This window comes from Emys orbicularis, chromosome 22, assembly GCF_028017835.1.
Source record: "Emys orbicularis isolate rEmyOrb1 chromosome 22, rEmyOrb1.hap1, whole genome shotgun sequence".
Taxonomy (NCBI): domain Eukaryota; kingdom Metazoa; phylum Chordata; order Testudines; family Emydidae; genus Emys; species Emys orbicularis.
Genome location: NC_088704.1, coordinates 9,507,369 through 9,532,940, shown reverse-complemented (window position 1 = coordinate 9,532,940; position 25,572 = coordinate 9,507,369). Strand labels below are relative to the sequence as shown.

General features: G+C 49.0%; 1 protein-coding gene across 1 annotated transcript; it reads left to right on the top strand.

The window, feature by feature from the left end:
- The first annotated feature begins 6,313 nt into the window (after positions 1 to 6,313).
- Positions 6,314 to 25,070, top strand: EFHD2 (EF-hand domain family member D2). The gene is made up of 4 exons (XM_065421257.1): positions 6,314 to 6,606; positions 19,943 to 20,090; positions 22,208 to 22,342; positions 22,999 to 25,070. Exons 1-4 carry the CDS (start codon positions 6,314 to 6,316, stop codon positions 23,131 to 23,133), a joined length of 711 nt encoding a protein of 236 aa, XP_065277329.1. The 3' UTR covers positions 23,134 to 25,070.
- The last annotated feature ends 502 nt before the right edge of the window (positions 25,071 to 25,572 follow it).

Genomic DNA, 25,572 nt, shown 5'->3' with positions numbered 1-25,572 from the left:
CGCTCAGGGGTCGATTTATCGCATCTAGATTAGACGCGATAAATCGATCCCCGCTGGATCGATCGCTGCCCGCAGATCCGGCGGGTAGTGAAGACATACCCTATGAAACTTAACAAAGAAAAGGTTAAGGTGTGGCTTGATTATAGTCTGTAAGTACACCTCTACCCCGATATAATGCGACCCAATATAACACGAATTCAGATATAATGCGGTAAAGCAGTGCTTCGAGGGGGCGGGGCTGTGCACTCCGGTGGATCAAAGCAAGTTCGATATAACACGGTTTCACGTATAACACGGTAAGATTTTTTGGCTCCCGAGGACAGCGTTATATCGAGGTAGAGGTGTATCTACATGGGGAACAAATATTTAATAATGGGATCTTCACTTCTAGCAGAGCAAGGTATAACACAATCCAATGATTGGAAGTTGAAGCTAGACAAATTCAGACTGGAAGTACGGTGTACATTTTTGACAGTGAGGATAATTAACTGTTAGAACAATTTATCAAGGGTCATGGTGCATTCTCCATCACTGACAATATTTAAATCAAGACTGGATGGCTTTCTAAAAGATCTGCTCTAGGAATTATTTTGGGGAAGTTCTCTGGAGTGTGTTATACAGGAGGTCAGACTAGATGACAACAATGGTCCCTCTGGCTTTGGAATCTATGGAACAAGTTCTCCTTTATAGCTTAGACATATTTGTTTGCTCTGCTTATTTCTTCACCACTGCTGTGTACTTCAAAGAACAGCTTCTGAAAAGTTGCTCCACTAATTCCATTATAAATGTTCTTTAGTAATTGCATCTCTAGTACTGTGAACTGGTACTTTAATTAAATATCATTTTCACGCCCTATAGCCTGATGGGGTTTTTGTGTTTGTTTTTTTCTTACTGCCAGGCCATTGAAAAGGACACAAAACAACCACGCTTTTAACTGCTGCTCGCAGTTCTCTCCCACTCATTCAGTCAGGCCTCGTGTTGAAACCAGGAGGTTTTGACAAGAGACTGGCATTCAAAAATATCTGTTTCAAGTCAGCCAGCTACCATCCAAAGGCTTGATATTCTCAAAATAGCTGGTGACAAGCATAAATCAGCTGTATCAAAACTATTTCTATTGCCAGAAAACTTAAGACCTGAACCAAAGAAGAATAATTTAAAGCAAACAAAAGAAGAATCTTTATCTTGTTGAACACGCAAAGCAATCATTAAGGGTTACATATTCAGCTGCTCTGAAGCCCTGCCTGGTTTTGCAGGCACTGAGCTCTAGCTACCTGATTGCAGCTGCTCAAATAGTCTGCTTTGCATCAGCAATTAAATTGTGGGTGCATATTATGCCACGCCTTGGAAAATTTGCCCCTGAATATATTAGACCTCTTGACCAAAATGGCCTGTTATGGGTCATATCATTTGTGGGAGGAAGCCTATTGGTGATTGTTTTTTAAAAGTGTAATTCAGGTTGAATGGAATTCAAGTGAAGTTCGCAGCCATTTTAAAAGACTCTGGAGACCACACATAGATACCCCTCTGTTGCTGAGATGTCATCTCAGCAATTTCCTTCATCTTTTGTCGTGATATTCAGATTGTAAGATCTTTGGATCAGGTGCTGTCTATTTCTGCGCATTTGCCCAGTGGCTAGCTTGTTCGGGGCCTTTCTTTTTAAAATAAATACTCCAAAACCATAAATCACAGAAATGTGGGGCTGGAAGAGACCTAGAGAAGTCATCGAGTCTAGCCCCCTGTGTTGAGGCAGGACCAAATAAACACAGAACATCCCTGACAGAGGTTTCTCCAACCTGTACTTAAAAATCTCCAGTGATGGAGATGGGGATTCCACAACCTCCCTTGAAAGCCTATTCCAGAGCTTAGCTACCCCTGTAATTAGAAAGTTTTCCCCAAATCTCCCTGGCTGCAGATGGAGCTCATTACTTCTTGTCCTGCCTTCAGGGAACGTGGACAACAGATGATCACCATGCTCAGCATAATAGCCCCGTAGCATATTTAAAGCCTGTTACCAGGTCCAACCTCAGTCTTCAAGACTAAACATGCCCAGTTTTTTAACCTTTCCTCACAGGCTGGGTTTTCTGAACCTTTTATCATTTTTGTTGCTCTTCTCTGGATGCTCTTCAGTTTATCCACCTCTTTCCTAAAGTGTGGCGCCCAGAACTGGACACAGTGCTGTAGCTGAAGCCTCAGCAGTGCTGGGTAGAGCAGGACAATTAACTCCCGGGTCTTATATATGACACTTCTGTTAGTACACCCCAGAAAGATATTTGCCTTTTTCACAACTGCATCACAGTGCTGACTTGTATTCAGTTTGTGATCCCCTATAACTCCCAGATTCTCTTCAGCAGTACTACCACCTAGCCAGTTGTTCCCCATTTTGTAGTTGTGCATTGATTTTATCTTGCTAACCTGTAGCACTTTGCACTTGTCTTTATTGAATTTCATCTTGTTGATGTCAGACCAATTCTCCAATTTCTCAAGGTCATTTTGAATTCTAATCCTGTCCTCCAAAGTGCTAGCCTCCCCTTCCACCTCGGTGTCATCTGTAAATTTTATAACATACTGTCCACTCCATTATCCAAGTCATTCATGAAAACGTTGACTAGTACCAGACCCCTCCAGAACCATTGATAACGGCTCTTTGAGTATGGTCTTTCAACCAGTGTTGTACCCACCTTATAGTAAGTTCCTGTAGATCACATTTCCGTAGTTGGCTTACGAGACTATAACGTGGGCTGTATCAAAAGCCTTACTAAAATTAAGATATATCACGTCTACAGCTTCACCCCCCATCTACTAGACCAGGAACGTTATCAAAGAAGGAAATTAGGCTGGTTTGGCATGATTTGTTCTTGACAAATCCATGCTGGCAATTTGGTATAACCCTATTCTTGAGGTGCGTACAAATGGATTCTTTAATAATTTGTTTCAGTATCTTTCCAGGTATCAAAGCTAGGCTGACTAGTCTACAATTTGCCGAGTCCCCTTTATTCCCCTTTTTAAAGATGGGAACTGTGTTTGCTCTTCTCCAGTTCTCTGGGACCTCACCCATCCTCCGTGGGTTCTCAAAGATAATCGCTAATGGTTCCGAGATTGCTTCAGCTAGTTCCTAAAGTACCCTACAATGAATTTCGTCAGGCTCGGCTGAATTGAATATATCTGACTTATCTAAATATTCTTTAACGCATTCTTTCTCTTTTTTGACTTGCATTCCTTCACCCTTGTTGTTAATATTAATTGTATTAAGCATCTGGTCACAATTAACCTTTTTAGTGGAGACGGAAGCAAAATAAGCATTAAACAACTGGGCCTTCCTAATGTCATCCATTATTAGCTCTCCTTCCCCACTAAATAGAGGACCAACACTGTCCTTTGTCTTTCTCTTGTTACTAAAGTATGTAAATAACCTCTTATTGCCTTCTCTGTCCCTTGCTAGGTGTAATTCATGTTGTGCCTTAATCTTAGTCTTTCTAATTTTGTCCCCACTCTTCTTTTGTACCTATCCCTAGCAATTTGTCCAAGTTTGCACTTTTTGTAGGGTTCTTTTTTGATTTGCGGGTCATTAAAAAGTTCCTGATGGCACTATATTGGCCTCTTACTGTTTTTCCTATCTTTCCTTCACATGGAGATAATATGCTGTTTTGTGTTTAATATTAATTTAATATAAGGATATAAATATATCCTTAAATAGTGTTTCTACCAGCAATTTTCTAACTTGTCAGTTAATGCTGGCATTGACTTCGCTCACATATAGCGGTGCTTCTGTACATATAAATATACGCACATATTTATTTCTTGACAATAATAAAAAAAGACTCTTTTTGGGGAGGCAGTGGAGGCTTGGCTTCTTTTTCGTATGTGAGCCAGCTCTTCCTGGGTAACCCTGCTATGTTGGTGCCAAGTTCGGCACATCACAATCACTTTCACGGCAACAGACCAGTGTTACAAACACAGGATTATGACTTGGCTGCAGGGGATTCCAGCAGAAGGAGAAGCTTGGCAGGAGAGAAGAAAGGTCAGCTCATCACCCTAGGGGAGGGAGAGCCCCAATTAGCGGTTGTATTTTTTTAATAAAATATCTATCTCCCCGTCTAATTCATTTCAGTGAAATGAAATGGACTTCCCCAATAGAGGTTTCCTTTAATGATGTTGATTAATGAACATTTAATATGCAAAGTGAATTGATTTGGGATCTGAATACTAAAATGCAGCAATAATAATGCTTAGCTCTTACAAAAGCTCCTGTCTTGTACAATTCCTTCTAAGGTCCTACCACGCATGCTCTTCTTTTTGTAGCATTCTGTGATGTTACCTTGTCTGTAATTGTTGTAAGATGTTCAGCTATCGTAGCAATGCTTGGTATTAAAAAAAAAAACCCAACCTATTAATCTCTTTCAAATGCTGGCAGATATTAGTTTGACATCTCTACACACACCAGCTAATCCATTGTCCCTCCCTGCCTACAGCAGCCTCATAATCTCCCAGGGCAGATATACCATTATTACACACAATATGGTCACAAACACCGCAAAGGAGTAATTAGCTTGCAAATCTGTGGTGTCTTCCATTCAAGGATCTCAAAACACAAATTAAGGGGGAGAGAGAGAGAGACACTCTCACTCTGTCCCTGTTTAACAAGCAAAGGCCAGGCACAGAGCCTTTAAGGGCCAGGGCCCAGCTTCACAAAGGTAATCAATGGAAGTTAGGAGCCTAACGACCTTTACAAATCTGGCCTTAAGTGACTTGCCCAAGATCCCATAGAAAGTATGTAGCAGAGATAAAAATATAACCGGGAGTCCAGGCTCTTGGTTCTAGCTAATCACTTGACCCATGGTTCCCAAACAGCAGCCATCCATCAGACCCTCAATGGACTGCAGGAAGCTGGCTGGTCTAGTGGTGCTGAGCGTTCTCCTTGTTTCGACCCTTGTTACTTTGTCATGTCAGCCTTTGCAGTATTTGCCAGCGGTGCAGGCAGTGGGAGGAAAAGTGGTCCACGCCAGCACCAATGGGAGGGAAGGGGTGTGTTGGCCAGTATCTCCTTAAGCGGTGGGCCACTTTATGAGACAGTTTAAGAACTCCTGGACTAGAGCGTGGGAGCGTAGAAGACTAGCACACCAAGGACTGCTTCCCCTAGGAAATGATACAGCTGGGGGTGCAGGGCATAGGAAGGGGTTGAGAGAATTGCGCTGGTTGCTAAAGTTTGCTCCAGAAGGAAACTTCCTCTCTTTAAAAGGTGGCGCTTGGACTAGGGGAGTGTCAGGAAGAGAGGCAGCCTATTGGCCTCCCCTGTTTGTGTGCTGGGCACCAGCCTGAGTCTGTCTGTCCTGGATTGGGCAGCAACCTGACGCGTCTGTCTGTCCTGTGCCACAGCCCGTATCCTGTCCAGCCTGACCCTCCTGTCTGTCCTGCACTGTGCACCAACCTCGCCTGTCTGTCCTGTGCTCCAGCCATGTCCTGTCCAGCCCGACCTTCCTGTCGGTCTGACCTGCGCTTGACCCTCTGTCCTGTCTGTCGGTCTGTCCTGCACTGTGCACCAACCTGACGGATCTGTCTGTCCCGTGTCCTGTCCAGCCAGACCTGCCTGTCGCTCTCTCCTGTGCCCCAGCCATGTCCTGTCCCACCTGATGCCCCTTGTCTCTGTCCTGCACTGTGCACCAACCTCACCTGTCTGTCCTGTGCCCCGTCCTGTCCAGCCAGAATCTCCTGTCTGTCTGTCCTGCACTGTGCACCAACCTGCCCAGTCTGTCTGTCCTGTGCCCCAGCCCCTGTTCTGTCCAGCCAGAATCTCCTGTCTGTCTGTCCTGCATTGTGCACCAACCTGCCCAGTCTGCCTGTCCTGTGCCCCAGCCCCTGTTCTGTCCAGCCAGAATCTCCTGTCTGTCTGTCCTGCACTGTGCACCAACCTCACCTGTCTGTCCTGTGCCCCAGCCCCTGTTCTGTCCAGCCTGCCCCTCCTGTCTGTCTGTCCTGTGCCCCAGCCCCTGTCCTGCCCAGCCTGCCCCTCCCGTCTGTCTGTCCTGCACTGTGCACCGACCTGCCCCGTCTGTCTGTCCTGTGCCCCAGCCCCTGTCCTGCCCAGCCTGCCCCTCCCGTCTGTCTGTCCTGCACTGTGCACCGACCTGCCCCGTCTGCCTGCCCTGTACCGCCCCCGCGGTGTGCGGTGTGGGTCGGTCCCGCCGCCGCCGGGCCCCGCTGTCAGTCAGTGGCGGGCGCTGGGTGGGCGGGGCCGGCTAATCAGCTGGGCCAGTCGCCGCCGCCGCTGCAGAGTCTCGGCCGCACCAGGCGCCGCGCATCAGGGCTCGCCGGGACCATGGCCACCGACGAGCTGGCCAGCAAGCTGGGCCGCCGGCTGCAGATCGAGGAGGAGGGCGGCGGGCCCGAGGGGCAGAACGGGGAGGCGGCGGAGCCCGAGCCCGACGGCCCGGAGCCCCTGGGCGGCGGCGCGGATGGCGAGCTGAGCGCCAAGCTGCAGCGGCGCACGGAGCTCAACCAGGGCGGCGGGGAGCTCTCGCCGGGCGGCGGCCGCAAGGTCTTTAACCCCTACACCGAGTTCCGCGAGTTCTCCCGCCGGCAGATCCGCGACATGGAGCGTCTCTTCCGGCAGTGAGTGCCCGGGCCGGGGCCGGGGGGGCACGGGGTGTCCGGGGGGGTCCGGGGTCGGGGGGGCAGGGAGCTCCCTGGGCCGGGGGAGCAGGGGGTGTCCGGGGTCGGGGGGCCACGGGGCGGGCAGGGAGCTCCCGGGGCCAAGGGAGCAGGGGGCGTCTGGGGGGCACGAGGCGGGCAGGGGAGGCCGGGAGGCAGGGAGCTGCAGGGGGCGCCGTGGGGCACAGGGAGGCCGGGGAGCACGGGGTGGGCAGGGAGCGCTGGGGGGCACGGAGGGGACACGGGATGGGCAGGGAGCGCCCTGGGCAGGGGCAGGGGCTGGGCAGGGGGCGCCCGGGGCGCATGGGGATCGGGGGCTATGTAAGGTGGTGCAGTGAGTGCCAGGGAAGAGGAGGACCGAGGAATTGAGCAGCTCCCCCGGCAGCCGGTGCTGGGGACCGGGAAAGTGACCCCTCTAAAGCCCGGGGGAAGGGGGGACCTTCGGTGCCGGGGGAGAAGGGGATCCCCCCAACCACACACGACTGGGCATGGATGGAGCCACTTGCAAACACCGAGTACTAGGTGGAGATGGTGGAGATTCTCCTCCCCAGCCCTCCTTCCTCTGGGGAGAGACACTTGTTTTCCTGGTGGATCAAACTCTGGTTGGGGGGAATCCAGCCCCCTTCCTTCCCCTCCTGGGGAGCAAATCCACCCGCTTACCCATCCTCATCGCCTGCCCCAGGTGAAGAACAAATTCTGTCTTGGGAGAGAATTTCCCCGGGACACTAATCTGCCCCGTGGGGCATCACTGACCTATGCACAAGTGGGGTGGGGGGTTGTTCTGCTTGCTTCTGGCAGGCTTTGAGATCACAGCCATGTGACACTGGGGGGAGTAGGAATGGTTACATTAGGAGCATGAGGATTTCCCCCTTTCCTCCCCCAAAAGACTGCCAGACCTAGCTGCATTAGAGAGGCTGGGCTTTTGATTTAAAGCAGGGTGTGCAACCTGCCTGTGGATAGAAGAGGGAAAAGGTATCTGCACAAACTCCCCTCTCCTCTTAAGTGAGTCTGGCAAAGGTGTGAAGCCTCCAGACATCTACAGAAGAAGTTGACCTTGCACAAGAAGGGCTAGTGGTGTGAGGGTGATTAGCATTTCTGCTGCATGCTGAGATAATACCCAGTGCTGCTTTTGTAATAGTTAAAGCTTAGGAAATCTTGTTCCTTTTTTTGTGGTGTGCGTGTGTGTAAGTTCTGCTTCCAGAATTGGAGATGACTTGCTCTCGTTTTGGATTTAACAAGAAAATCCTTCTATCTCTTCCCAACAAACCAGGCCGTGCCTGTGGCGTTATGCTTTGCAGACATTGCTCATTTTAGTAGAGTTAGAGTATAAGAGGCAACTTTTAGAAAAACCTGACATGGCAATAAATTTCACACATCAGAGCAACACTTCCTGCTCTATTAATTTCTGCTGTATTCCTCTTTTCGGTTGGTCTCCATTCAGTCCCTCCTGAGGCTCGCGCTCTGACAATTACTGTACTGGCATGCTTCAAATAAGTTATCACTAGTCACTAACAGCGACTATCAGAGAATAAACCTTAGAGTTGTAGAAATTTCTCATGGAAACTGAAAAGAAAAATAACTTTTGATCTTCTGGAAACATAAGAATTCTGCAGGCTATGGGTTAAGTTACAAGCTGCAACATTAATAAGTAAAATAGACTGGATCTCCTCTGTAAAAACCGGTTTATATATAACTTGATGTTCAAACATTACCTTCTCAGGTTTCAGAGTGGTAGCCGTGTTAGTCTGTATCAGCAAAAAGGAGGAGGAGTCCTTGTGGCACCTTAGAAACTAACAAATTTATTTGAGCATAAGTTTTCATGGGCTAAAACCCACTTCATCGGATGCCCATGAAAGCTTATGCTCAAATAAATTTGTTAGTCTCTAAGGTGCCACAAGTCCTCCTCGTTCTTATTACCTTCTCAGTGTAACAAGTTAAAATTCCGGGAATACAGATCACATTAATGGGCCGTGTAGTCTGGTATCCTGCCTCTGGCATTGGCCAGCACCAAATGCTTCAAAGCAAAGTGGGAAAATCCCATAATGCGCCTGGTCAATTGTGTAATGCTTCGAGGGCCCAATCTTGCACCACTGCTGGGAGTTTTACTATTGGCTGCAGTAGGTAGGAACAGGGATGAAATAGGTGGAAAGGATGCTGCTCTGTGTATGTTACTACTATCAATATAAGGTCCTGTCATTGCTCTTTAAATCCTGACCTTTCCTGCTCAACTATTTTAAATTAGCATCCCGCTGAGACATGACATATGTTGTTAGCCATTTATTTAAACAGTGTTTAGCTAAATCAGTCTAGGAACAAATATTTAGAGAGTTTGAGTGTGTTAACTAGAAAGGCTGCACTAAAAAAACATAAGGCTGTTCAGGCCATTGGTCCATAAGCTCTTAATTGGGCTCCACACAGGAGTAAGTAGGTGAATTTTAATGGCCTGTGACATACAGAAGGTCAGAGGAGATGATCTAATGGTCCCTTCTGGCTTTAAACTCTGACACTGATTTAAAATAAATGCAGTGATGGAACGAAGTGAGATGTTATTGGGGAAAAAAACACATTTCCTCATCTGTTACAAAATCTGAAATTATACTGGAAACGCTTTGTTTGACTAAGTAACTTTTCTCTATGATGGGCTTTTTTAAAATGTTTTTCTGTTGGACATTAAAAATGGACTAGTTATACTTTTGTTTACAGTAAGTTCCTAGTCAATTTCACTTCCAGATACTTTGCACTGTGATAGCTCTGCATTGTTTTGGAATGTTTGTTTGGGGTTTGTTAATCTTTCTCTGCTGAAACTTACATTTTTCCTGGCTACAGAGATCTTAATTTTGGACCAGTTCTGACCTGTGTTTGTTCTTTTAAAATTGGAGTACAACCCACTGCTCAGGGATAGGCATTGTATGTTGCAGTCTAAAACGAGGAAATGCTGCATTGTTGGCCAAAAGCTGTGTCTGGCCATATTCTGGCCCAGCTGTAACGCCTACTTCTGATTACAGAACTACAGAGTGAGCAGTTTCTACACACTCGACTCATTTGTTCTAATGTTACTTAGTTGAACACACTTCCGAGCATTTTGCTGCAGCATGAGGAGTGAGAGTCTGTGTGGGAGCTGTAAGGCTAGATTGCAGAGTAAAGCAAAGCAAATTGCATTCTTATGTATCAAGCCAGTGCAGTTGGCATAACTTGGAGAACTAGCAAAATCTAGAGAATTCCAAATCCCCAAACCACTGGCAAATCCAGGTAGCCAGAATACAAGTTCAAGTTACTTTCTGGATTTGCCTGTATTGTGTATATATTGGTGAAAACTAGAGCAGTGGCAATCCCTGTCAAAGTCTTGGGTTAGTTTCTCTGTATCTGACTTGTTTGCTGAAGATTTTCTCATGGACATAGATGAATTTGCTGCTCCTCTTTTGCCACAGATGCCTTTTTCAGTGACAAGACTGCCCCCGTTCTGATTGTATTAGATATTTGGTAGATAAACTATGAGGGTGTGTGGGAAGTTTTTCTCCATTGAGGCCTGAGATGTATACTCGCCCCATGGATCCTAGTGGAATCAAAGAGTCATAGAGTTCAAGATCAGAAGGGACAATCAGCTCATCTAGTCTTCCCTCCAGTATATTACAGGCCACCGACACCACCCAGCACCCTCCCACTAAACCCAACAACCAAAACTAAACCGAAGCACCAGAGCCCCCGGGAGACTAAACTGTTATATGTCACGGTTAGAGAACAGGAGGAAGCGAGGTGCACCAGTGCCCAAGGCCACCGCAGTGTTAGGGAAGTGATTAATCATAGCACGAGGCATTCAGTTTCTAAATGTGTGTTTGTATTAAGGTTTCCAGAGCTCACTTTTCATAATCATTGGGACAGTTCATGTGAGTAAGGGTTACCGGTCTGGGTCCTGAGATCTCCTAGCATTGCCCATGCATTTTGTAATTAGCTGCTTTGTAATCTACCTATGTGTGATCTCCCTTGTTCTTCATTTTTAAAACCTTCTGAACGGACTGTTTCTCATTCTCTCTCTCTCTCCCTCCTCCTGCTTCCCTTTCAGGGTATTAACCCGAGATGTGATTCAGAGCTGGTCAAGGGAAAGTGTCTCGTTGACTTCCTTGGTCTTTGGATCAGGCCTCAGACAGTGGCTTAGATGTTGCATTGAATTCAGGAAATTGCTACTTGCTCAGAACCAAATGAGATTTTAATCTCTTGTAGTGTAGCTGTGCCGGCCTGTGGCAGAGCTTGCAAAGCTCAGGGGGGCGTGTGCGTGTGTGTGTGTAACAGAACCTAGATCAGTGTTTCTCAAACTGGGGCCACCGCTTGTTCAGGGAAAGCCCCTGGCGGGCCGGGCCGGTTTGGTTACCTGCCCCGTCCGCAGGTCCGGCCGATCGTGGCTCCTACTGGCCGCGGTTCGCTGCTCCAGGCCAATGGGAGCTGCTGGAAGCGGCGTGGGCTGAGGAACATACTGGCCGCTGCTTCCAGCAGCTCCCATTGGCCTGGAGCAGCGAACCGCGGCCAGTGGGAGCCGCGATCGGCCAGACTTGCGGGCGGGGCAGGTAAACAAACCGGCCCGGCCTGCCAGGGGCTTTCCCTACACAAGCAGCGGCCCCAGTTTTAGAAACACTGACCTAGAGGACCCTGACTTTAACCACCCCCCCCCCACTTCCTAAGTCAGTTTAAGGCATTTTTGTAGATGTCCAGAAGGGAAAGTAACAATTAAAACACCTTGTAAAATGGAAAGGTTGCAGAAGTAATGCTCTGCCCATGAATATCCCTCTGTTAAGTTCTGCTTCTCCCCTAACCTTTTAAAGAACAAAAGGGTTAGCCTTAAATTATTTCTCCTTCCTAGTCACCAGAACCACATAGGTAAAGATTAAAGTCAGTCCACCTCCAAAGCTGTGTTAGCTTGTTCCTGCTTTAGAGGTTTTACTTCTCTTCCTTCAGTGCTGTTTTTTTCTAGTTCTGCTTTTCTCCTCCGTTACGTGCCTGCAGGGTGTTCCTCTTCTACCCCCATTGGCTTTCTTCTGAGTTGTGGGGTGTATTTTTGGTTCTGCATTTATTAGCTGCTGCTCAAAAGGCCACCTTGCTAGCAACGTACTTGCGTTTAGTTCAGTAAGTTGCAAATACCTTTAAACTCAATGTGAAATGAGCTCACTGCTTTCTGCAGTCTCTTGGGTGGGTGTGTTTCTCTCTGCTACAGCAATTAAGTATTTTTATAAGGAGACCATAGAACGAGAGGCTTAGAAAGACACAGGAAATACAGTCATCTGCTTCTATAGTATAGGTCAGTCACATACTTAGTCATCTCTCTTCCCTGAAGTAGCTGTGGCAGAGATCTAATCAGTACTTGTTTGCCTACAGTATAATATATAACGTCAGACAAAATGCTGCTAGATGTGGCTGAATTCTGCGCTGTGCTCTCTTCCTGAAAGGAGTTGGCAGATTGGGGGATACTTCTTCCTCAGAGAGAGAAACTGTCCATTCCCTCCTATCCAGCACCTCTGATTGCAGCCCCGTTACTTCCAAGAGTCTAGAATCGGCCAGATTCCATCTACACAGGCTTTACGTCCCGACTTCTAAAAATCCTGCGTGGTTGGTGCCAGCAGAGAGAACCCGGTGCGACTGGGGTTAAACCAAGGCAAAGACAATGCTGTCTCTAACTAGGAGCCTGATTTTAACATAGTTCGGCCTTGTCCTCTTTGCCAGGCCAAATCCTTATTAGATCTGTTGGCGCCAAACTGGTAAACATAGCTGTTTTAAATTATGAAGGGTTCCTGGGACGGTCCTGTTTAATGAGGCAAAGAACTGGGGAAGACTTAAGTAAGGCAAGCAGGAAGAGCTCGCTAGCAAAGAATTTGAAGGGGCCGTTGACTGACCCTTCTGACACAGAAATGCTCTAATGATGCTTCTTTTGAGGTTGCTAATAATGGGGTCATTTACCACTTAGCCAGCGATTAGGAGCACAATTAAAGCCTGTCTCCAGGAGAGGTAATCCCCCTTTCCAAGTTAGGAAGCGGTGGGAATTTGCAACACTGCAATAATTCATCCACAGGGTGTATTTAATGTTACCCAGACAGAGGCTCTGTTGAAATGCTGCATTGAATTGACCCCACTGATTTGGGGAAGAGGAGGAACTGAGGGCGGCGGGATTTTCAGCAAGAGAGCGGCTACCAGCCCTGGCTCGCAAAGCGTGAGTCGGGCTAGCGAGAGGGGAGATTTGCTCTATAGCCCAGGCTAACACACTGAAGTTAAAATGGATCCCTAGAATAACTTAAGGAAGGGGGAAATAGGGGCATGTGCTTAATTCAGGGTGGGATCTTCAAGGCAGGTGCTGAATTGGAGCTGCATTTGTCGCTGTTTGGTGAGAATCCAGTCTAGAGAGAAGCTGGTTTGTTTGGTTTTTCCTCCCAGGCTGGCTTGGTTGAACATGCAGTTGATGACAAAATGTATCCAGGCTTCCATGAGAACTTCCTTTCTTCTACTCTAGTAGGAGGGTCCACAGAGCATGTGGCGTGAGAGGTCAGAGAACTAGAGTGACCAGACAGCAAGTGTGAAAAATCGGGATGGGGGATATAAGAAAAAGACCCCCAAATCGGGACTGTCCCTATAAAATCGGGACATCGGGTCACCCTGGCTGAGAGAACCATTGCTGCTACCAAAGCAAATTGCACCCCTGAGTCACAGGCTGGCTCACTTATAGGCTCTGCACTGTGAAAAGCCTCTGCTCCCCTCGCGTGTCAGCTTCAAAGCTGCTAGGCACGCCTTACTCGGCCCCAGCCCTAGCTCCTCTAGTGGCGATTACAGCGACTGCTTGTTGCAGAGCCTCAACACAACTACTCCCCCCCGAGGGAAGAGAGTCTTGCTTGCGGTAACGAACAAGGTGGGACCAATCTGTGGTCTTTCCTGGTGGAAGAAAGGAAATGATCAGGTGGGCATGGGCATGTTTTCGCCGGTGGTTTGCTGAGGGTGGCGAAGTGCCGGATTCCTCCAGCTGGACAGCGCCAGGAAGTCCCTCTGCCACTGAGCTCTGAGGGCGGTGGGGGTGCTGACTAACCCACATCTAAGAGCCCAATTTCCCTGCTGGGTGCTTAACACTAGGATCAGAGTCAGAGCTGAGGTGGCCCCAGGGCACTGCCCTCCAGCTGATCCTCGCGGGAGCTACTGTGGCAGGGAGGGGAGGGCAAGGCTGACCCCTCCCTGCGAGGCGAGCCTGGCCTGGCCCTTTTAGGCATTCTTGGAGGAGCGAAGCCAAGGGATACATGTCTGTCTGGGAATCTCTTCGCTGTGCCCACCCTCTCCAACGCACGAGTCACTGCAGCAGCTCGAGGATCCCAGCCATGTGGATCACTAATTCTCTAGGGGCTGCGTCAAGGAATTCTGAACAGAGGAATCAAATGGTTCTGTTCAGCGCCCTGCAGAGGAGAAGCCGGACCCTCTGCTGCTGCCTCTGGAGCCAGCACAGCTGGCGGGTTCCTTGGGGGTGGGGACCTATGCCCGGGTCTGTGTTTCACGGGTCTGATTTCACAGCCAGAGAGGCTGGAGACGCGCCACGGGGATCTTCGGGCCTTCCCGTGCAGGGGAGAGAGTGTTCCATGCACAAGTGGTGAAGTCGTGAGTTACGCTAAGTTGTCCGTAATGAATAGAGCAGAGAGACGGCTGTCGGGGCAGCCCCACGCGCTCCTCTCTTCTGCTCAGTGGGGGGAGTATTGTCCTCTGGCAGTGGACGGCACAAGCTGGGGCTGGATGAATGTTCTGCAGGCAAGATACTTGATGGGAGGCAGTCTGGAATGTTGGCCCACCGCCCGTTACTCACCATGCTAGCTCCCGATAAAGGTGTAAAATGACTAAGTCTTTGTTTGTGCTGCAAGGTAGCTCTCCACTTCGGCTAGCAGCATGGGCGTCAGGTATCGCGAACTGCCCCCCCGCTGGCAGCCGGGACTCAAAAGCAGGTCTCTGCTCACACAGGATCAGACAAGGCACAGCTGAGACTTTCCATCCCCAAATTCCTAAGCACAATTATGAGAATTGCCTGGAGCGTTTTCAGATCTCGCTTTCAGGACCGGAAATTACCCTGATCCCAGGCCTTTGCTCTGTTAATCCCTGGGCCAGTGCTCGTCTGAGGGGCCAGGCAGAGATTTAAGGGACGCTTCCTGACGTGCTGTGTCTAACGGAGAGCGTTGGGTATCCCCGGGAAGCAGCGAGCTCCATCTTTCCAATGCTGTACAAGGCTTGTTTCCAACCCTGGCAAACTGGAAGATTAAACTCTTTCCCCGCCTCCCCCACCTGATATGTTTTGCGGTTCAGGAGCGGATTTACCATGAAATAAACCGTGCGGTGGCACGGGGCCCCCAACAACAGAGGGGCATCCCAAAATGCAGGACAAATACCTGACAACCTGCCCCCGAGTCCCGGCCAGCGGCGCAGCAGGCCTCAGGCAGGCAGGCTGCCTGCATGCCGTGGTCGGTGGTACCATGCTGCTCCCGGAAGTGGCTGGCTGCTGGCAAGTCTCTGCGCGCCCCTGGTGGGGGGGAGGGGGAAGAGTCAGCTCCAAAGGCTGCCCCCGCCCCAGGCAATGCACGGAGACCCGCTGCTCCCCCTCCCCCCAAGGGTCATGCCGAGACGTGCCAGCAGCCGGGCTAAGGCAGCTCCCTGCCCACACTGCCTCCCTCCCTCCACGCTGCTTTGCTCCCGGAAGCAGCCAGCATGTCCCTGCGGCCCCTGAAGGGGGAGGGGGGTTTCCGTGCGCTGCCCCTGCCCCAAGCGCCGACTCCGCAGCTCCCATTGGCCAGGAACTGCGGCCAATGGGAGCTGCGGGGGTGGCACCTGCGGGAGGCGGTGCACGGAGACCCCCCAGCTCCCCCCACTTAGGAGTCGCTGACGGAGGGTGTGTATGTCGGTTGCTTCGGGAGCTGTGCCGCCTGAGGTAAGCGCTGCCCCCCTCCCGCACCCCTCCCACAGCCTGCACCCCACACCTAAACTTCCTCCTAGAGCCTGCCCCCAGCACCCAAACTTCCTCCCAGAGCCTGCCTCCTGCCCCCCAACCCCCTGCCCCAATCAAGGTACCTCACTTTATTTTCATTTACTTCCCATTACTTATAATACTGGAGGAGGATAAAGAAAAAAAGAATGAAAAATGGTGGGGGAGATAAGAGACAATGTTATTTTTCTTGGCTGGGTCCCCAGGGGTGGGCCCCGAAAATGAAGCTGCACACAGGGCCCCACTAACTCTAAATCCGCCTGTTCCGGCTTCATTTTTGTAGACCAGACATTGACCTGCTGATTCTACAAACCCAACCCTTTGTACCATCTTGAAGCAAGTGGGGCTGCTAGGGGCTGCCATTCAGTTGGAGTTCAGTACTTCTGAAATCGGGGCTACCCGCTCCAGATCATTGAATTACCAACTCTAATGGTGAGCCAGGAATTCCTGAGTTCTGAGCTCAGCTTTCTGACCACGGGCTTCTCCCCATCTATAAACCTGTAAGAATATCTTCCTGTCCCAGAAGGGTGTTGGGAGGATGTCTGCAAAGGGCTTTGAAGATGGAAAAATGCTAAGTAAGTAAGAGAACCGCTGAGGGGGAACTATCAAGCAGTGCTGGGAGACCTGTGCTAGGTGCAGCAGTCGTCCAGATCAAACCTATAAATCGTCCTTCTGAACAATTCAGCTCAAGGAGATGGAGAAATTCCTGCCTGATGTTGCTCGGATCTACTCTGTCAGACACCAGGTGTTTAGTGAAATGTGCCTGGGATGTGTTAATGACTTACGAGGAGAGGCTGAGGGAACTGGGCTAGTTTAGTCTGCAGAAGAGAAGAGTGAGGGGGGGAATATGTTAACAGCCTTCAACTACGTGAAGGGGGGTTCCAAAGAGGATGGAGCTCAGCTGTTCTCCGTGGTGGCAGATGACAGAACAAGGAGTAATGGTCTCAAGTTGAGGTGGGGAAGATCTAGGTTGGATATTAGGAAACACTATTTCACTAGGAGGGTGGTGAAGCACTGGAATGGGTTACCTAGGGAGGTGGTGGAATCTCCATCCTTAGAGGTTTTTAAGGCCCGGCTTGACAAAGCCCTGGCTGGGATGATTTAGTTGGGGTTGGTCCTGCTTTGAGCAGGGGGTTGGACTAGATACCTCCTGAGGCTGAGGTTGAAGGGGGATTATCAAGGCACAGGTCTCAAACCAATCTTCCGTGCTTGGTAGCGGTGGCAAGATTTACCTGGAAAAGCTCCTCTTGTACTGCAACAAATTCTTTAGCTGAAGTGGTGCACGCTTCACTGGGGAGAAAAGCATCTGGAGTATTCATTTCAGAAATAACACAAAGTGTCATTCGAAAAGCATTCACTCCCCCCTGCAGGTAGCCTTTTAGTGGGGCTTGTAATGCTTAGTGCAAGTGCATTCTAAGCCCCGAGAGCGGTGAGCAAATGGAGCGCTTGGATGTGTCCTGGAGGGCTCGAATACCATTGCAAACCAATCTCATTTAAGTCAAAAGTAAAACTAGATGCTATAAAAAGACACTCTCGGGTGCCTTTAGTGGTCTCACGCATGCCTCCGGTGGTTTTGAAACACACCCAAAGCCATCTTGAGTAAGCCACCAAAGCACGGCCGGTCTCATCTTAATTCTTGCTATAAACGTTCAGCACAACCATGTTCTGTGATGGGATTTATGGGGCATGTTCACCATGAACCTTGACTATTATTATAGTGGGATATCAGCGTCCTTATGGGGAACCCTGGATGTCCTTATGGGGAAACCCTGGGCCAGGACACAGTGGATCATAAGCAACACTGGTACCACTAATTGCAGCCACGGAGCTCTTGCAGCGTGAATTGGGGGGCTGCATCTGAGGATGATAAAACTTCATGTCTCTTTATGCACTCCTTAGTTACAGAGAATGCCTAGCCAGAGATGAAACTAAGAGAGGAGACTGAGGGTGTTTTGAGGTCCATTGGTACATGCCTGGTGATGAGATTCGATACTAGGTCCTTCCAGCCACATCCTGGCTATCTACGTCTGGCTACTATTTTTAAATACATGCTGATTCATTGACCTGGGAGACTTTAGAGGAACCCGATCTTCATCTAAAACCTCACAATATCATAAGCCTCTAGGGAGGTGTGTGGTTTCCACTGTTCATTTCTTTAACAGGAAGGTTTTATACACCTCACCAGGAAGATCATCTACACGCTGAGGGGGTGAAGAGGCTTTCCTAGAATGTGCAGATTCTTAATGGCTTTTCCTCCCATCCCGGTAGCTAATTTCATATCTGAATGTGCCGTCTCTTCTTCAGAGTGGGAAACAAAATTCCTGCTCCTGAGAGTACTCAACTTGGAGTGCAGCCGCCAAGCTCCATAAAGATGTGTCTGTAACAGGCTGAAGCCACCAGCTGGAGATCTGTAAGACACCTCTTACAGCTGGGCTCTGCATGTCTGATATTCCCAGTTCAGCTGCCAGGCCTGGAGGCTGGTGCCAATTCTCTCTCCCTCTCTTCCCCCAAGCCGTTTAAGAGCCATTGCTTGATACAGAGTGTTCTGAGACTGCCAAAGTGCTGCCATTCCATCTATTTAGCTAAATCTGTTCAGTTTAACAAAGAGAAGGTTAAAAAGGTGACTTGATAACAGGCTATAAATCTCTGCGTGGGGAACAAATATTTAATAATGGGCTCTTAAATCAAGCAGAAAAAGGGTTAATGCATAATCCCATGGCTGGACGTTGAAGCTAGACAAATTCAGACCGGAAATAAGGCATATATTTTTGACAGTGAGGATAATTAACCAAGGCTCATGGTGGATTCTCCATCACTGACCATTTTAAAATCACGATGGGGTGTTTTTCTAAAAGCTGTGCTGTAGGAATGATCGTGGGGCCGTTCCCTGCCCTGTGCTATATGGGAGGTCAGACTGGATGATCAGTGGTCCCTTCTGGCCTTGGAATCTCTGCTGAAGGAGGTGATGGCACATTACCCGAACTTCTGCTCACTTTCTAGGGCTGCCCCGAGTCTTGTCTTAGAGTGACTGCTGTAGTAAGTTCTGGTTTTGTTTATGCTCCCTGTACAATTTTTGGAACAATAAGTAGAAGAAATATTTTAATGGTGCAAAAACCCCCACAGCCAACCCTGTAATTTCCTCCTTTGTTTGCTTTGTCCTTGTCTGTTTGCAAGCCATTGCACTCTGTACAATCAGTAGCGCAGTGTTGAAATGCATCCTGTTTTTGCTTCCTGCCTTGCCCCATTTGGGTTGGCGTGTCCCCGTGCTCTTTCCGCACCCACACAGAGTCTGGTCTTTGTCCTTAGCATGGCGTTCTTTGTGGACATTGTGATAAGCTCCAGCTATTCCCTGGATCGGAGGCTGGAAAGCAAACAGACTCACCCACTAAGTAGAATGGAAGGGCTGAGCTGTACCTTAACTCTTATTTGTACTCAGTGACAACAGGCTGCATAGTGCATGGGGGTAGGCCATTAAGAGACAAAGGCAGATCTATGATTTTAAGCACTTATTTTATTCTGGGCTGCAAACTTCCTGCTGTGGTATTCGCCTGGTCGGCTTTTGTACAGTGGGGAAATTCTACCATTGGGCAGTAGATTAGCTTCCTAAGCAGGATCTGAATGTCAATAACTGTAGCTGCTTTTACCGTGTGTGTGTTGTGTTGCTGGAGAGGGAACTGAAAGTTAGAGCTTCAGGGTCCTGAGCAGGAAGGGGATTGCATTTACTGGGTGAGTCGTTCAATCCCAGGCCAGGGGCTCTAGGCAAAGGTCTTCGATTCACTCTCTGCCAGCTGGAATGAAGCTCTGCGGAGTTACGTTTCTTTTTTGATTGAGACCTAGCCGTTCAGGAGGGGCTGTAGTGAAGCATCAGAGGGTCAGTACTATCTCTGTGCATCACTTCTGCTGGTCTCCTATACGGAGGTAGATTTCACTCTTCATATGTTATATATGCCCCTCCTGCTTGGCCCTGTGGGGAGAGGAAGGTAAATGTCACCCATAATGTGTGATCATGTCTCCCTCTAGTGGCTGCTGCCCACAGAGGATGACAGCTAAGACTTTAGCTAAGCTAACATTTAGCTTTACTGGGAGAGGCCTGATCATTTGATACTGAAGTCCCTGAGTTCCACTGACTCCATGGTATTTGATGAATCCACGGCGTAGAGAGATGGTACAGATAGGCTTGCAAAGGCAGCACTGTTGGGGAGTATAGGACAGGGCCTTCTAGAAGAATGCTGATAAGACGGAGGCAAATTCACAGGATCTGAAATAGCTACTTCTGAAGGGAAGCTGGTGTCTGTAGTTATTGTTTCTGTCTCTTAGGTATGACGCGGGGAAAGATGGCTTCATTGACCTGATGGAATTGAAGCTAATGATGGAAAAACTAGGAGCATCACAAACGCACCTTGGGCTGAAAAATATGATCAAAGAAGTAGACGAAGATTTTGACGGCAAACTTAGCTTCCGGGAGGTAAGGTCTTCTCTAGTGAGCAGTATCCGGGCGAGTGCTCCAGGACAGTACGCCCATCCTGGTTTGTGTGCCCGATCCATGGAAGCACCTGATCCTGTCCGGGGATACTGAGATTTTTAGATGTTTCTCTTCTCTGCCAGGGCAGGACAACTGCTCCTTCACTCGCTCCACGGTGATCTTTGTACCCTCGGTTACAGTGTATAGCTAATCACGCTGCATGTGCCTCCGAGCCCTCCGCCACTGAATATCTGTGCTATGCACATTCAGCAAGACTGGCTTTTGCCCTAGAAAGTAGCTGGCTAAAAGCACTTCTGATGTGTCTAGGCTCCTGTAGAAGGATGTAGATATCATGGTGATGGGTGTGTTAGAAATGCTTGAGAGGGCTAGACTGGGTCAGCTTGGAGTCAGGGTGGGGTGAGTCCGTTTCCAGATCCACCAGCCTGTTTCTCCAGCCACAGCCCTAAGGGAATGGCCTCCCAGTCGAAGGCAGGAGAATTCAACACGTGCCCCGTATAAATGTCTATAGCAGCTGTGTCCTGGGGAGACGCTTGTGCTTAAATGCCAGAGAAACTGCATTCAGGCGGTGTCGCAGCTGGCAACTTCAACCTGGAGGCCACAACGCTGGGCTGTGATTGATATAATTTTAACCGTTTAACCGGTTAATTTTTTTAACCGATATTCACATCCCTAATTCTGCTATTGCCTTGATGCTTCTGTGCCCTTCCTTCCCCCCCTCCACTTATGCCTTTGCCTATGCTGCCCATCTCACCTACAAAATCCTCCTTCCCCCTTTGCATCACACATCCTCGCTGTCCTCATTTCAGACCCCCTCTCGACACTCTGGCCTAGCATCCGGCCGGCACCGATCTCTGCTCTGGAGCTTGTCTAGGATAATATAAGAAACCGTTAAACCTGCTCTCCCCAGAATGTCTTGCCCTCTGGACGCCCCACCCAGGGGAGGATCGCTATGTCGGTTAGATTGTAAGCTCCTGGCCGGCATTAATATATTCTTCCGCCTATGTAGCACTGTGCACTTTTGCCGGGCTATCTGAATGAGGGGTAAGTCTAACGGGCCAGTCGTGTTTAAGTTGGTGCATTCCTGCAGATCTCTCGGTCTCTCCAGCCTTGAGTCTCAGCCCCAGGGTAGGACCCTCATGCGGACACGCAGCCCCTTGCATTTAAAAGTCTTCCTTCCTTGCGGGAGATTTCCAGGGAGTTACGCTGACTGCACGGAGACCCTGGCGCTCCCTCGGGATAGCATCGCTCTAAACATGCTTCCTGTGGGAGACGGGCTGCTTGCCGCCGTAAACAGCGTCTGTGCCAAAGCACTCCGCTCTTGGGGCGTCTTAATGAAGCCTCTGCAGATCAGATGAGATCCCCTTCCAAAAAGAGAAGTGAGGCGTGAGTGCATTACTTTGCCTGGCTGCTAATGGGATTACATCTTCCTGGTTTACGCGCTGTCCAGGCACTTGCCAGGGCCTTCGTTCTCTGTGAGGGACATGGCTGCATGCAAGCCTGAGCGACTGGCATTCATGCTGGCTTGCTCTATGCAGTTATCTTGGCACTTGCCCTTAAAATACTAATGAGCAGATGTGCAGCAGACATGTGATACAGCTCAGTATCATTCACAAGATGAATATTCATGGTGTTTGGTCCTACTGTCGCTAAATAAGATGGTAATGCTGCCCAATGACCTAATTTTCAGTGTCTAACCTGTCAGCTTCCCGTCTTTCCTGGTTACACGGCAATCTCCTACCATGCGCTCTTGTGCTTGATACAACTGACCCTGAACGTTTTGTATCCAGCCAGGCCCAGTGGCCAAGACACTGGACCAAGACTGAGGAGACCTGGCGTCTCCCAGCTCTGCCACTGCTGGCTTGTGACGCCTTGGGAAAGTCACTTCAGCTTTTCCTTCTCCTCGTCGGCGGTGGAGATTGTGTACGTTCTTCAGGGCAGAGACTGTCCTATGTGTCTGCACAGTGCCTAGCGCAGTGGGGCCCTGATCTTGGACAGTAATAAATAACACGGGGCAGCAAGTCTTACTTCTCAAGATTATTCTCTTAGGTCCTCCAGCCTAGTTCCACTTACCACAATGTTGTGCCTCTTCCCTCTGACAGTTTCTCCTGATTTTCCGCAAAGCCGCGGCGGGCGAATTGCAGGAAGACAGCGGGCTTCACGCCTTAGCGCGGCTCTCGGAGATCGACGTCTCCACGGAGGGCGTGAAAGGTGCCAAAAGCTTCTTCGAGGCCAAAGTAAGGGGGGAAAAAAATACAACTTGAAGTATTTTAGTGCAGCTAGGAGGGGGATGGGGGAATACATGATGTCGGGGAGGGGAGGGAGAACATGAGGGTATGTTCCATTATCACAAGGTAAAGGGTGGGCAGGTAACGTGTGTGCCAGGACTGGTAGATGGTTCTGACCGTAGTGCCCAGTGTTCAAATGTCTTATATAACCAGTGTGTGTCACACTGCGGTTTACAGAAAGCCACTCTGGAGCCAGACGACCCCCCCACCCCCCACATACACACCCCTGTTGCCGTGCGTTTCCTATGTGAGCCAACGGCAGCTGCGTGCCCCCGAGGGTAGAGCTTGGCTTGCAGCCTGCAGCATCTGCTCTTCCTTGCGAGGCTGCTGAATCACAACTGGGACAGCAGAGGTGCCGCGGCCCAGCACGTGCTGTTGGTTCGCACGTGACGAGGTTGGATTGTGATCTGTAGCTGAGTAGTGCCCAAAGGGCCGGCTAGAAGCCTCGCTGTTAGGGCCTGATCCCCAACCCACTGAAGTCAGTGGAAAGTTTCCCTTAGACTCCACTGGGCTTTGGCTCACGCTCTGTGTGAGAGATCCTGCTGCCAAAGGCCTTGCGGGGTTGGCTCTTCTGACTCCCTTGCCAAATGCGATTGAACTTCCAGGTCCAAGCTATTAACGAGGCCAGCCGCTTCGAAGAGGAGATCAAAGCTGAGCAGGAGGAGAAGAAGAAGCAGGCGGAGGAGATGAAACAGAGGAAAGCCGCTTTTAAGGAACTGCAGTCCGCCTTCAAGCAATGATCCGAGGGCGGGTAGGGGGCGGGCGGCAGCCCTGGAAAGGACTTCCACGGTACGGAGTGCCAAGGAGGTGCTGAGTAAACCGCTGGCTGGGAAACGTCCGGAATGATTTGTGTAAGTGATGGTTGAATGGACCAATTTCTAAAGAACATTTTTGTCTGTGAATCCAGAGTTGTTGGGCCACCTTCGGGGACGGTTTTGTTTATCATCCTATTTGCTTGCACTGTAAGTAGGGCAAGTGAAGACTTGGTGAGCCGTTTCCCGTTGGTCTGTTAGCTGTTCTGTGATGATGTGCGTCTGCAGGTGTAACTCTGCTTTAAAAAAAAAAAAAAAAAAAAAACCTTTCCATGTGCTCTGAACTCATGTGTGTTCTCTAGCTGTGAACCATTTTGTAAACCAAACCGTATGATAAGCACTGTGGCTATGCCCCCGGCACTGAATGTACTGGACTCTGGATTAGCATTTCCTGCTCGTGCAGAAGTGCCTCAGGCGGCTGTGAGTGTGCGTAGTCTTCTGGAAACATTCTACACTTAATGCTTTAAATCAGTCCCTTTAAAGGCCCGTAGCTGAAACCCTTCCAAGAATCATCTGTGGGAAAGCCCGCGTTAAGGCAGCATGGGTCAGTCAACTGAACATGGGGTGAGGAGCTGGGGACTCTGAGTTCTAATCCTGGCACTGATTCACTGTGTGGCCTTGGATGTGTTGTTTAAAACATTTTGTGCCCATACAATGAGGACAAGGCCACCTCCCTTCACCAGGGGTGGGGATGAGAAGGTGGATTTTGAGCAGGGCCGGCCTGCCTCTCTGTGAGATGCTAAGCACCAGAGACTGGTCCTAAATGGTTACACAATTTTTTACAATCTGGACAGTTCCCTGAGCTGCCTTTGATGGCAGTGGGAGTTAAGGACTCACAGCACCTCCAGGAGTCGCTTGGCATATTGCTGACTTGAGACCCAAGCTCTGCCTCTCTCTGCATTCCCGCTTGATAAACGCTTAGTACCGAGGTGTTAAGGGAAAAACCACAGCCTAGTTCTGGAAGATGCAGCTAGCACTGGCATAATCCTGGGTATGTCACCTCAGCTGGTTTGTAGACACGGTTCCCTGTGCAGAAAGAGCCAGGGTGGGAGAACGAACGCAGGGGATGTTTCAGTATCAGGCCTAAACATGTTGGTCACCTGCAAAAAATGAGGGGAAAGCCACAGGCCAGCTGGGGAAACTTGCTGAATACAGCTACGGCTCTTTAACAACCAGTAAACATTCAGCCTGGAAAATCACCTCTCTGAAAAGTGCTTTTTATATGTCTTTTGCATGCACTGTGATTTTTAAAAGAAAGGGACAAACTCTAATCACCGTTGTTCGGTCCTTTCAGGTTTTGTAACGAAACCATACACCTAACTAATGTCTCTAACTGCATTTATGACGAGGTCAACTGGAATACACAGGAACCTCCATTGCACTAAGTGGTGTTTGTAATGAAAACTAATAGAATTGTTTTATGCCTGCCTGTAAGCATGGAAAGCCCTAACTAACCCTTAACGTCGTCATTCAGATGAGGAAGTGAAGTGTGAGAACAGAAGACTTGACATTTAAGTGTTGATGTTTACTGCAAAAAATGTTTAAAAAATCCATGCCACTGGTATGCAAAATTCAGGTTGTCATATTCATCATGAAAAATTAATTGCTTGATTGCTTTTAGACTAACCCGGTATTTTGGTAAAAGATTTTAAGAAGAAACCCATTGGTGGATTTAGAGGCTTTATTATTTTTCATATGGTTATCTGCTAAAAGATTATATTCGTTTCTTCCATTCTCGTACTGCTTTCCTTTAGCAAATGTTTATACAGATGAATTTAAAAGTTGTTGCTTTTTTTTTCAAAAGCTACTTCCATTCAGTGGTACGATTATTTTTTTTAACTAAACTAAAATAAAAACTATATTTCTTACGCATGTGTGTGGCTGATGCCTGGTCAATTTCAAATGCAAAGGGATTTATTATTATTATTCTCTGCCTGGGCATGAGTTAGGCATCGAATCGCTCAGCGATGTCAGGACTTTGGCGGCTGCAGCAGCAGAAACGTAGGAGTCTAGGGGACTTCACCGGTGGAAACTTGGGCGTCTCCAGAGCAGTGGTTTTGTGAATGGCAGTGATGCCTACGTGTTGGATTTAGGTGCTTGACTGCCACCTTTAGCACCTAAGTCCCACTTGGGAATCTAGCCTTAGGTAGCCCCTCTGCTGAGGTCAAGAGAAGTTTAGTTCCATTCAGTCTAATAATGGTTCCGGTGTCACTACCAACATAGGAGTTGTCACTGTTAATAGTTGGCTCATAGGATTATACAGCTTTGTTGCAAGTGAACGTGTGTAGCTCCCGAGCTGTGCACTCTCCCTAGGTTCAGTTTGAAATTGAGCATGACACTGAAGTGGCGAAGAGCAATACAGGTCTG